This window comes from Drosophila takahashii, chromosome 2R (assembly GCF_030179915.1).
Source record: "Drosophila takahashii strain IR98-3 E-12201 chromosome 2R, DtakHiC1v2, whole genome shotgun sequence".
NCBI classification, from domain to species: Eukaryota; Metazoa; Arthropoda; class Insecta; order Diptera; family Drosophilidae; genus Drosophila; species Drosophila takahashii.
The window spans coordinates 34,696,812-34,710,291 of record NC_091679.1 but is presented as its reverse complement, the minus strand read 5'-3'; the positions used below and the strand labels follow the sequence as shown (position 1 = coordinate 34,710,291).

The 13,480-nt window shown below is 42.6% G+C and overlaps 1 protein-coding gene and 1 long non-coding RNA gene across 2 annotated transcripts; one reads left to right on the top strand and one right to left on the bottom strand.

Moving 5' to 3' along the window:
• Positions 1 to 111: 111 nt before the first annotated feature.
• LOC138912531 (uncharacterized) lies at positions 112 to 2,513 on the bottom strand. The gene is made up of 3 exons (XR_011418077.1): positions 1,399 to 2,513; positions 358 to 727; positions 112 to 275 (listed from the first exon to the last, which is right to left on the bottom strand). It is a non-coding gene; the product is annotated as an uncharacterized lncRNA (long non-coding RNA).
• Positions 2,514 to 6,151: 3,638 nt separating this feature from the next.
• On the top strand, positions 6,152 to 8,537 carry LOC108067107 (WD repeat-containing protein 87). The gene is made up of 4 exons (XM_017155947.3): positions 6,152 to 6,265; positions 7,143 to 7,598; positions 7,656 to 7,913; positions 7,971 to 8,537. Exons 1-4 carry the CDS (start codon positions 6,245 to 6,247, stop codon positions 8,223 to 8,225), a joined length of 990 nt encoding a protein of 329 aa, XP_017011436.1. The 5' UTR covers positions 6,152 to 6,244; the 3' UTR covers positions 8,226 to 8,537.
• Positions 8,538 to 13,480: the final 4,943 nt, after the last annotated feature.

Genomic DNA, 13,480 nt, shown 5'->3' with positions numbered 1-13,480 from the left:
ACACACCCGACGAGTCACACACCAATAAAAACCGTAAAATGAATGAATTTGCGTATTAATGAGCAAAAAGAGATTCGCACGCATGCCAATGACTCTAGTTTTTTATAACACTTGCCACATGCCACCTGTGGCTTCCTATACGCCCACCTGGGCCATCACTCATCCGCCGGAGGGACATTCAATTGGGCAGCTAGGCAAGAAATGCAGCCGCAATAACAGCGGCGATTAATGTGGCGGTAATGGTCATAATGATGATGATGATGATAGCAGCCGTGCTGGAAGAGTAACAAGAAGAAGAGTGAAAGGGGAGCTGACGTAATGTGGTTGCATCTTTATTTTTGGCTCCCTGCAACACACCTCGAATCGATGGGTAAGTCACGGCCCGATTGCGCAACATCTAATTGTCTTGCAGGAAACCGAAGATGTCTCCCCGGCAGTTCCGCTTTTGAATGGCCTATGCGCTGCTGCTGCTCCTCCTCCGATCCCGTTTCATCTGCATTTGGCCCCTCCTTGGCGGTTCCCGGCGATGGCCCACTCTTGGCCAATCGACGGCCAGGTGGCAGCCAAGAAATGCCGTTTAATTAGCAATATTTGTCAAAGTGTTATAAAATACTGCCTAGGCAGGTCTCATTTCGCGTGTCGCGGTGTCTTCATCTCAAATCGCAGCTGAGCTCCAGCTTAGATACACTCGCCAAAAATGTATGGCTCCACGAAGGAGTTGGTTTGGCTAAGTTAAAGGGTTATAATTAAATAATAAATACTTGATAAAATATCTTTTAGTTTACATATTGAAGATACAGCTTTAATAATCCTAAAGTGATTCATTAAAAATATTTATACTTTGCCATAAGTCCTTCATAAATAAATTATAAAAATATTTTGTGGAAACATGGCAAGAAAGTGTTTAAATACCGAATTTTAAACCACGTATGTAATAATATTTTACATAAATTGGCGATTAAATAAAGAAACGTTAATATAAGAACTTATTAAAAAATGCGACAATTTAAAAATAATTTTTTTATTTTAATTAACCCGAAAGTGATAAAAGTGATAAAGTGAAAAAAAGGGGAAAGAAAAATTCCGGGCCAATTACTTATTCATATATTTTTAGTTTAACGAAAAAATCGTTTTCAGTTTCGACCGGGTAACAACTGAATATTTAACCACTTCCACTTTACATTTTATTTAAAAAACTAAAAAAAGAATGAACTTATAACTTTATTCACTTCTTAATTAAAAATGTCAAAGGCTCGAGAAAACCTGCAATTTACTCAGCCTATTTAGTGTTCAAAGGACTACATTCAATCAAAAGTTATTATTTCCTCTTAAAATGTTAGGGACTCTTCTTTTTATGAAAAAGTTTTAAGGCTTTATTTATTTGTTTTGCTGACTTACCCCAAAACACTTTAAAAACTCCCGATCCTGGTATCTTCTCCCCCACATTTCCTGCCACCAACAGACTTCCCGGAGGTCAAACAGTCAAACGTCATGGCAATATTTTGCACTGTGTAGCAATGAGGAAATCAACTGCAGCGGGTGCAGCTGCCTACCTGACTGCCTTACTGCCTGACCAACTTGGAGCAGCCAGCAGCTAACAGCCGACAGCCAAAGTTTGGAGTTTGGGGCACAGGAGTGGGCAGCATCAGCATCAGCAGCATTTCAACTCCAACTCCCCACTAGTGGACTTTTGCGACGAGTCTACGCAAATTGGAATGCGAGACCTCTGACTGTGTGAATAAAACGGCTGGCCTGGCTTAGCTTCGCTTTTGGCCATTGGATGTTGCGTAATATCTGCCACTGAGCCGGTTTCATTCGGCCACATTCGGGGCGATGGCAAATTGCACATGTATCTGTATCTGTAACTGTATCTGCATCTGTATCTGTAAAGGACGACTGGCCATAATCAATGTTCCGTCTGCAAGTCAGCATCTTCTGGCCTAATGGCCATTGCAACAGAGTGAACAGAGTGAACCGAGCAACAAAGGCGCATTGCATGTTGCCATTAATAAGCGTTAATACCCGTTGGCGGTGTTCAACATGTTGTTAACTCTGCATGCGGATGACCTTGGCGGAAACAAGTGAACCGACGCTCATCTTTCCGAACGGATTTCGAATTTCGGCCAGCACTTGGCGCCAACTTGGCCACCTGCTGCTAAATCCACTAAAGTCACTAAAGGCTAAGTGTGCACGCACTTTCAACTCTGATTACCGGGCCAATTAATTTGGCATTCCGTTTAAGCCGACTAAACGCACCCACCGCTTCGAATGGAATGGAATCGAATGGATGGGATGCGTGATGCAACTGCAATGAAATCAATTTATCGGCCTGCAATTAGCGCTGCTTCATTTGCCATGTATGTGGGTCAGCTGGACCGTGGCAACAATGACATTAACGTCAACACTCGAGCACACCTGCAGCTCCAGTTTTGGGCCCAATTTGGGTCCAGTTTCCAGTCTTCAGCTCCACGTAACAAATTGGAGCAGCCCAAGAGTCCAAGTACCAAGTGTCGAGGGGCGAGTGAAGAAAGCCACAAGCAATTACCGGCGAGATGATGGCGATGACGCTGCAGACCGCCATGAAGGTGGTCAGCCTGCTCCTCCTCAGCCTCCACCACCTCATCCACATTCGGATTAGGCCTGATCCCCGAGAGACCGATTGAAGGTTAACCATGTGTGAACGTGAGCACTTTGTTATGGCTCATTGTTCGGCGGATAAGTGCCTGCCATTTCTGCTATTTCTAGCTGTCGCATTGCAACAGCGACCCACTCAATGAGGCGTATGTGCAATAAAATTAAGTATACGCCCGGTGGGGCGATGGGAAATGCATTTGATTAGCAAGAAATGCAATAAAAGTGAAACAAAGAATTTTTGAAATATCATGGAGCTGTGATTAAACTCATAATTAGAACTTTAAATTCTTTGATTAACTTACAATGCATTTTGAACTCCAATCTTAGTGGCTCAAAAATCCTATAAACTTATTATTACGAGCTATCCATTTTGATTTCAATAATATAAATGTTAGTTAAATAAATGGTGGCACAGTTGTAAGTGGCACTATTTTCAGGGTATATTGCGTTGGTTAAGGGTGAATATTTTCTATCTTTACATTAATTTATGACCCTTCAGTTTAAATATTTTCTGTCAGTGCCACTTTACCTCCTCCTTTTCTCTCCCAGCTACAACAAATCTTAACCATTATGGGATTAGCTGAATGAACTGCCAAAACATTTTAAGCGAAATGTCAGTCCCATCAAACCTTTCTCTTAAATTCAATTTCAGTTTTCCTTCCTTGCAGCACTCGGTGCTCTCTGCTCGGTGGTTGGTCTAAGTCGTTTTCCAGCCAATTTCACACGCTTCCTATCCGTGCAGCGGAAACCTGTCTGTCTGGCCGATAGTCATAATATAAGGCAATGCATAACCTACATACAGGCATAAGCGTCCAGATCAATAAAGAGATGCCGTAAATTATGCAACTGGGTGAGCAGGGACAACAAGACAACCGCAGCGAAAGGTGTTTCCAGAGCCTGCAGCCCGCCATCCATCGAACCATCGAACCACCTATATACCACCGATCCATCCTGACTCCATCCACGACATCTTCGTCGGGAAGCCAAACCGAAACCCGAATTGCCAGTCGACAATCGTCGCAGATCTGCTGGGCTCTGCACGTTTCAGGAATTTCAATTTCATTTTGCACAACAAAAAGCGAGTTGGGCGAAAATAAAACAAAATACACTCCGATCCGAGTGCAGAGCCTGTTGCACATTCTTCATTATATTCGTGTTTCTTTACCTAATTTCGAGTTTTGGTTTTTTGGTAAATTGGCTTAACATGTCGAGTCTGGCTTCAGTTTGTCTGTTTCTCCTTTTTTGCACTGCTGCACTGAAGGCCGTCTGCCCGCCCCGCCTCCTGGGATTTTGGATAGTGATGTAATTTCTGGGGCGACCAGCCTGTCGGTTTCAATTTCTGCATAATGTATTATTTACGATTATATTGGGTTGTCGTCGTTGTCTCGAGGGGTCAACTTCAGAGCTCGATGCGTCTGGGACTCAAGCGCAGACTTGGTCCGTTTGTCGGGTGTTAATTATTTTGCCAACTCTTTGGTCTTGGCGCATCTATCAAAGCCCAGTGGCCAAACTTTCCGGGTGTCCATAAAACGCGCATCATATCACCATGTTAAAAAGTCCATTTGGCCCCTGGAAGTCATTGAAGCGAACTACCAGAATATCACTGAGAAAATTTGGTAGCTAAAAGGCACCTCTAAATTTGCAATATTAATTTAAGTAAATCTACAATGTTTATTTTAGGTTTATTTTGATTATTATAATTTATAGGTAGCTTAAAGACGCCACTAAATTTACCTAAATATTTACTTTTACCTTGGAATATTATTTTAATTAAATATATATTTTTTGTATTTGAAATTATTTCTAAAATGAAATGGACTGATTTCTCTTTTCAAAAGTATAGTTTTGACAAGAGTTAGAAAAATACGGGAATTCTTGGGATTATAATCAAGAATAAATATATGATGGTTTGAATATCTCCCTGAAAATATTTAATTTCTCTGAGTGCACAAAATCACTACCATTGGTGGCGCTAAACGTCTTCATGCCGCGGAGGTCGCCTTGCCATTTGAGCGGTTAGGTCGACCCGGCCATAAATGGCATTTGTTGTTTTCCGTTTGCCCAGCCGAATTCCTCCGATGATCATTTTGCAAGCAACTGGACTGCCCGAACTTAGCCGTGCTAATTGTTTGTCACTCAAGTTCAGAGCGGAGAGTCGGGCATGGTTAATCATGCCATATAAAATGCGGGCACGTAGCCCAAATCGCCGCAGCTTAAGACTACTTAGTGTCTTTGGCCCAATGTAACAAAGTCAGGCGCTACACGCCCACAGCAATTGACCTTATCGATGGGAGGTGAACCACTTTGCGTTGCTATTGATTGATCGCTTTTCGGAGGGGAGGACTTCGTTACCCTATTAACTTATTTTTTGGGATGATGGTGGCAGATGATTAATGCTACATGCAAAGTTCGATCGTTTGCTACAAGCTGTTATAGTAAAGCCAAATTACTACAACGCCCCTTAATTATGGCAGTAATTTGGATTTACTATAGCAGCTTGCAAAAAACATTCGATGGTTATTAATTTTGGTTACCCACGCAGATAAAAAATAATAAAATGTTTAGTTAAAAGACCTTGATCCTATCACCGGATTAATAGAAATACACATTTGTTACAAATCATATTTAATTGATATTTGGATCATATAATACCGCAATTTATGACGATCTGATGTGAACAATAACCCAATTCAAAGATTATTTTTAAAATAAATGATCATTCCTTCAAATAAGCTACCTAAATGAACAAACAATAATAAAACTTAATTACAATTGTGCATAATTGAGACAATAAAATCAGGGTTAACAGTTATCAGTGTAAAAAATTAACTCACCAAAGAATGATGAGCCCCAAGTACACCTCTTAGTTTTCAGCTGCGTAGGATTGGATGGCGTTGCACTTGACCAATCACCGCAGCCAACATCATAATTACGATCACCTCGCGTTCGCATTCTACCTCGGGGTCTTCTTCTTCTTCTGACCATCCATTCCATTCCGCGAAGATGGGTCTCAAGTGATCCGTGGACCCATGGACCTACAGATCCGGGGTCCAAAGCCACCGCTCGGCACTTGAGGCCGGCCTACGGTACGTATGCGTATTCGTGGTCTTGTTCGTATTGTTTTGAAGCTGCGCCGTTACCTTGGGAAAATCCGCGCAGTCATCGGCGGTCCAAGAGCGGTTCCAACTTGAGGCAGCTCCATCAGCTGAGCGCCATTCCTCTCCACTCCACTCTCACTCTCTGCGGTTTTCGATTTCAGTTTGCTTTTGCTTTTACTTTGCTTCTGCTTTTGCTTTCGATGGAACGTCGGCAGCGACGCGACGCCGCGGCTGCGTGCATTTTGCACCTGGAGTAAGTCACCTGGGCAGAGCGGCGTAGCTTTGGTCCGCTGGCGGTTGCTGATTTGGTTTTTCTTTTGTTTTGGCCGCCGCTGCTCCGGCGCTCTGGTGCTCTGCCCACGGCGACTGCGACGCCGGAGACGAGACCATTCAAAATATAAATAGATGTGCATGTAGGGAAATGCGAATAGTGTTCATAGAAGACCTCAGAGGAGGCACATATCAGCTCCTTTTGTTTTGACGCGACGTTGGTGGTGCAAGGGATACCAAGCATGAGATCCCTAAGTCTGTTGGTTAGTGTCCGAAAAAAAAAATACGAAAGTTACCAAAGTGAATCCTCGAAAGACTACCTAAAACATGTGTATAAAAAAATGAACAGTTGAAGTGAAAACACCAGTGCAAAAATAATAATAAAGTTTATGGATGAAACAAACAAATCAAAACCTAAAAACTAAGATCAAATTAAAAACAAGAAAGGAAGCTACCTTCGGCCAGCCGAAGCTTATATACCCTTGCAGATTCAGCGTTTCTATTTTTGAATTTTGTTTTTAAAGAGTCAAGAATTAAAGCGCCTACTTCCTACAAAGTAACAATGAATTTTCTTATATATCTTTGAATATTCCTATGGGAGCCTTAAGATATAGTGGTCCGATTCGGCTCGCTCCGACATATGTACTACCTGCAATAGAAAGAAGACTTTCGGGAAAGTTTCATCGCGATATCTTTAAAACTGAGAGACTAGTTCGCATAGAAACGGACAGACGGACAGACGGACAGACGGACCGACGGACAGACGGACAGACGGACAGACGGACATGGCTAGATCGACTCGTCTAGTGATGCTGATCAAGAATATATATACTTTATGTGGTCGGAAACGTCTCCTTCACTGCGTTGCAAACATCTGACTGAAATTATAATACCCTCTACAAGGGTATAACAACCTCTATATAAGGTCGAAGTTTATGTCTTGGAACACTAACGATAATTAAAACTAAAAGATTCATAATAAAATGTTATTAAATACATATGTAAAGAAGAGTAGCTACAGATATTTGAACTTGACTATAATTAAAATACCAAAAAAAGAACCTCCAATATAAAATAAAATATAATGGCATACTACTGAGTTCCTATAACAATTCTTCTATTTTCTATAATTTCCCTCAGCTACTCAGCGCCAGCTGCGCGCTAATCCTAAGTTTAGCCTACGCCCATCCCCCAGAGGGTGTGTGGAAGAAGAAGCTCACCTGGAAGGAGGATTGGCAGCAGGTGTGGAAGACCGTCAAGAAGGAGGCGTGGGAGACCAAGTGGAAGAAGGTTTCCGTTCCAATTTGGAAGGAGGTTAAGGTTCCAGTCTGGAAAGAAGAACAGGTTCCCGACTGGAAGATCGTGAAGAAGCCGAAGATCGAGGAGCGAGAGGTTCCCGCCTGGAAGGAGGTCAAGGTGGCCGAATGGAAGAAGATAACGAAACCGATTTGGGTGCCCACCAAGGTGGCCGTCTGGAAGGAGATCCAGGTGCCCATCTGGAAGGAGGTGCAGGTCCCATTCTGGAAGGAGATCCAAGTGCCCATCTGGAAGGAAGTACAGGTGGCAGACTGGAAGCAAATGTTTGAGCCCCAATGGGTGAGTTCCTATAGTTATCTTTTGTAGAAGCCATAACCAAGTTGGTTTTTAAAACAGGTAAAAATGGGCATTCCCGGTGAAAAGTTCTTGGGCAAGGATCACGAGGGCTGGGAGTACACCAGCCACGATCTTTGGCGCAAGAAGCTCGTGTGGAAGCCCGTGTGGAAGAAGGTCTGGCGCACCGAGAAGAAGCAGGAGTGGAAGACCGAGAAGAAGCAGGAGTGGCGCACCGAGAAGAAGCAGGAGTGGAAGACGGAGAAGGTCCAGGAGTGGAAACAGGACAAGAAGCTGGAGTGGAAGGACGAGTGGATTCAGGTGGGTAGCCCTAGTTTATAATCATAGGATTCCTTGACTCACAAGCGCAACCTGCAGGTGTGGAAGCCCGTGAAGAAGCAGATCTGGATCAAGGAGAAGCGCGAGACCTGGATCGAGGAGAAGGTGCAGATCTGGCGCACCGAGAAGAAGCAGGTGTGGGCCACCGAGAAGCGGCAGGCGTGGAAGGACGAGTGGCAGTCTGTGAATGTGCCCGTGTGGAAGGAGGTCAAGGTGCAGGAGTGGAAGAAGGTGTGGAAGCCCGTCTGGGAGAAGGTCTGGGTGCCGGTGAGCCATGGCCACGGATGGGACTAATTCCCATGGACAGTTGTCTCTGACTGATTTCTGATAACTGATCCCGCTGATCCACCTGCGATCCATCCTCCTCCTCCTTCCCCTCAGATCACAAAACACCCGCTGAAATTGTTACATAGACTTAATGTTGTAAGGCATCCCTACTTCCCTCCTGCATTTTGTACAAAACACCTCATACCTTTCGTTATCTGTTGGAATTACCCATCCTCCCCCTGTCATCGCCGTCTCTCCCAAGTGTACAAATTAGTCATGCGCGCGTTTTTGTCTTTAAGTTATACAAAATTCAATAAAACAACAAAAATTATAAACATATTTTATTTGGTATTTTTTATATGGGCAAAAACCCAACAAAAGGCCCGCGAAAAGAAATTGTTTTGTAAATATGTACTTAAACTTAATTATAATCCCCAAGCGGACCACACACACTCACGAAATTTGATGTACAAAAATATTTCTCGTATAGTTGGAACGAAAATAAAAACTACTATAACAATAACTATAAACATAAACATAAAAACTAAATGCTTTTAATTACGGTCTGGGGGGAAATTACCAACTTGGCGCATCTGCAAAACATCGGACGGGATGAAGCGTTGCTCCCCGTTTTTTGTGGATGAAGCAATTTTGGATGTTTTTTTAATCGAATTCGATGGCCATTACAGCGAAGATGCAACTCATAAATGTTCGCATTCGACCCACGACACCCGGAAGTTAGATAAGTGCCGAAAAGTCCAAAAAAGTCGGCACCATCGTTCAGCTGGAATTGGCAAAAAGGCCATGAGCCAAAGTCAACAACTGCAATGGCGATGACGATGATGATGATGTTGTGGATGTTGATGGGATGGCGATGCCTTTTGCCTTTTGCCTAGATGCCAAATAAATCTCAAGGAAGCATCTCCGCGTCAGATAAGCGGCAACAATACCGCTGCCACTTCCTGTTGCCAAGTTGAAGTTGAATGCAGCTGCCTCAGCCTCAGTTTCAGTTGCAGCTTCGATTGCAGATGCAGTTTCAGATGCAGTCTCAGTTTCAGTTTCAGCCCGAAGGGAGAGCGCGGTGGCACCGCATCTAACGGCTCCGCAATTCCAAGTCACTCGGTCGGTTGCCACATGTTGCTTTAATTGACTCCCCCCGCTTTCGCGCAGTGTGTCTGTGTGCCAAAAAGCGAAACCCGCATAAGGTTAGCAGAGGAAGCCAACTGTTGCACCGGTTGATACGCTGCCGCTGCAGTTGCAATCGGAGCCTGGGGATTAGGTAACCGCAGCAAAAAGTTCGAGTTCAAGCAAACATTCCCAGTTTGCAGTTGGCAAATCTCAGTCAGTAGTTTGTGCTGCCTAATGATGTTGCCAGAGATTTTGGCAAATCAACAATTGCGTTTGTTAGGGGGTGTGGATGCCGCCGAAGGCTGACAGGCGAAAGATGAGCCACGATAAACCCGGCAGATGCAATACATATTGTTAATGAGCACAATGGGCGGCTGTCTTCGCTTCGCGTATTTCCTTGACTTTTGGTAATTGAATTTCCTTCCCTTGCATAATCGGTTATTTTTCAGCATTTGAGGTTCTTTCTTTGGTGCAACAATTAGGGGCTAATTAGGCCAAGGTCGCCGAAGCCCTGTTTTTCCTAACAACAGAGAAAATCGATTCGATTTTTATACAATTTTGAAACCATTATCAACGCACCATTGTCTTCTTTTGTTCGAAATTTGTCACAAGCCAAAATATCCGTATCAATGTTTTGTTAACTGCAATTGTTCGACATGGCTAGTGCTTAGTGCATTCCGTTTTTATATAACAAGTGTCATGCTAAGCTTAGACTTACGAGCTAAAAATTATAACTAAGCAGCAGAAACAACAGCAGCAACAACAACAACCGACACTTAACGCATTCGAGTGAAGCACATAATGGTTGTTGTTTTAATTATTAAAGCAACAGCAACATAGCAACATCCCAACCATTGCACAAGCCTCCAGTCGAAACAAAACGTAGCCAGCCACACAGACCGAGTGAAAGAAATTGAAAAAATGTAATAAAAATAAATTTTAGCTAACAAAACAAAACAAAAAATTAAAAAATCAAATCAAAACAAAACAACGGCGCAGCGACAGAAATATTTGATTGTAATAAATCTTTTGTTTGCGCCCCGCAACGCAGCAAACGCCCAGCAAAAACAAAAGCAAGAGTAAAAAAAAAGTGGCAACGAAACATTTCTTGTACAAATAACTAAATGTAGTGGCTCAGGTTCAAGACGCCAACCGCAGCCGCGAGGCACGTGATGAATTTGGAGCTGTGAAGCCGCGGAGCGTGAAGCTGCAACTCTGTGCGGATGACGAGGGGTTATTGCTCGCAGGTGGCGGTGCTGTTGACTCTTTTTCAGCAGCAGTTGTGGATGTGGATGTGGGTCACAGCGAAGTCGAACCGAAGAACTGGAGCAGAGACAGAGGGAGGCTGCCTCCCCCTTTGAAGTGAGTTGACATTAGGCAAGTGCATTTCAAGTGTGGCAAGGTCGCCGGCAAGACTCGCTGATTAAATGCGGAGACGGCGCGAATTAGCGGCAGTCCGCCAAGAGAGAAACGAGCGGTGAGGCAACTAAGTCACTAACCATCCACAAAAGCCATGACGCTGCCGAAATGGCAAACGAGATGTTGCAAACGGGCAGACGTGGGTAGTAGTGGTAGTAGTAGTACTACTTCGAAGTACTTGCAGTCGGGGGCCGTTAAAGATGATTAAAGGGCGGCACCGAGATTGCGTTGTCAACGCGCTTGTCCCGTATCTCCAATCTATATAAATGCCATTTTATAGCTGACCGCCGCTCAACGCTGCGTTGCAAACAAAAGACTCAGGCAACGAACTCGTTTGGCCAACTCACAAATGTCCCGCAATCCCAAACTCTTTCCTATTCAATTTATTCAATTTTCAAGAGTGCCAGTGACTCGCGTCTATTGTGACTAGTTTGTTGAGATGTCGTGGTATTTTATTATGCATTTCCCTTAGCCGTAGCTCATGTTATTTAATTACCCTATTAACGACCATTTAAACTAAGTTCCTGCTTCCTAATGAAAAAGTTTAATTTTTCTGCACAGGCACAACAAATATTTGAGTCACATTTTATTTAATTGCCGGGACTTTCAAAACATTAAACTCTTTACTTTACTTTATTTATATATTTTCATTGAATAAGTTTTATAGGCTCACTTCTTATAACTTGCAAGCTGCGTTGTAAAGTAATATTTTTTTTAAATTTGCATACTCCCACACAATACATAAATTAAAACTGAAATAAAAAGTTAACTAATTTACAAATACTTAGCACCTCATAAAACTTTAATTAATATTTTTTAACAATACCTACTTTTATGCCCAATCATTTAATTGATTATTGTGTTTGCTTTATGCTTTAACTTATCATTTCTCCTTTATTTCACATGATGTTTACTCAGCCCATGCAAATTATGGCATAGTCCCCTTGTGGCCTACTTGTTCCACCTGCTGCCACGCCCCCATTAACCAAATGCTGGCCACGCTTGACGCCCAAAGCTTGCAACTGCAGTGTTTGTTCGGAGCTTGAAATGCCCCCGTTGGCTTCCTCCAGCCATTCAAATGCAAACGACTTGATTGTCAAACATTGATATTACTTTTTGCTCTGTTTTCATTTTATTTTCTCTCCCTACCATTCAGTTTGGCCTCCCTTCCCCCATATGTGTTAGATTTATGGCAAAAACCTCCTCGACAACTGCAGTTTATGACTTCCACCCAGAGTTCTGCGACTGATACGCTAAATGATCAATATTTGATGGGAGTATTTGTCATGTTTCCATCGCCAGTAGCCAGCAGTCAGTAGCTCGTAGCTCGCAGGCCATTTAGCGGCTAAACGCTCAATTGAGGGGAATTCCCCTGCCCGCGCCGCCCATTTGCATGTTGAAACTTGTGTTATGCAGCCGCGTCACAGCAGCGAAGACAATGCACAATTGTTGGATGTGCCGGGGCGCCAATCGCAATTGTTTGCGAATTATTTTCATTTTTTTCTCCTTTTTGCCTTAACTACCGACCACATCCACATGGTTTTATTGGGGAGGCGTTTACATGGGGGCATGGCGGCTTGGTTTTATACATTTAATGAGCCACATTTAGTTGTAAATCATCGGATTTTGCAACAATTAATTATATTATGCAAGGCCTCTCTGCCCGGAGAGTGTGAATTGTAAGCGGCTTTTGATTGAATTGGGCAATCGGCCATATGCCATATGCAAATAATGATGATGACCGAAAAAACTTGGGTAACTTCTGCATTTCTGGACCTGCAGGTGTCGCTGGCACTGAGCTATTGGCATGGCCAACGTGCGGTGTTTGCATCAGCACTTGTTCTTTGCAGAGAGCTTAGCCTGCAGTCGCTAACTGGATGTGCAAATCCCCAGTGCTGCCTCCGATGGCCAAATATTTAAGTGCAAATAATGCGGCTGGAAAGGCTGGTTTTTGTTGTCCTAAATTTCAACGTTTGCGCCGGGGAAGTGAACATACATCTGTTGTCAATTGAAAGGGAGTAGCCCCGTGAATATTATTGCGAAAAAATCACAATGCCTAAGAAAACCGGTAGCTCACTATTTTAACATTCACAAAAAAAAGATAATATGGAACATAATCTTACCGGTAAAATATTTTATATGTGGGTTAATTAGAGGACTCAAGTACACCTAGTAGAGCTGTAATTGTTTATCAATGAAAACATATGATAAATGCTTATTTACCTACCAATTCTGCACAAAGATCTTATGTAATTGTTCTTATTATATGCAAAGTAACCCGTTTTAAAATTATATATAAATAATATTTTTTAAATGGCATAATATTTTTTAACGAAGTCCTTTTTTTTAGTACAAGTGTGCAATGCTGTGTTTTTAATGCATGTAATTGACTTTACTTTACCAAACCACTTTTTTAAAAAATGCTTGAAAATATGCAATATAAAACACGTTTGTCTGGAAAAAGTTGGAAAATGTTAGCGAACTTTATATCTGACTAGAAATGCAACAGTTTTTTTTTGTTTTCGCCTAAATACACAATTTTTGGGAAAATAAGACAAAAATCAGGATTCCCTACTAAAGAGCACATTAGACGAATTATAGCTTTGGTATTGGTTGTTATGGTTTTACATAGGTGCATAATCCGAATCCTTTTTTCCCGCCGATAAGAATTAGAGAGCACTTGGTTTTATCCAACATAAATTGGCATTTATTTAATTTTAAATGGTTTCTGTTTG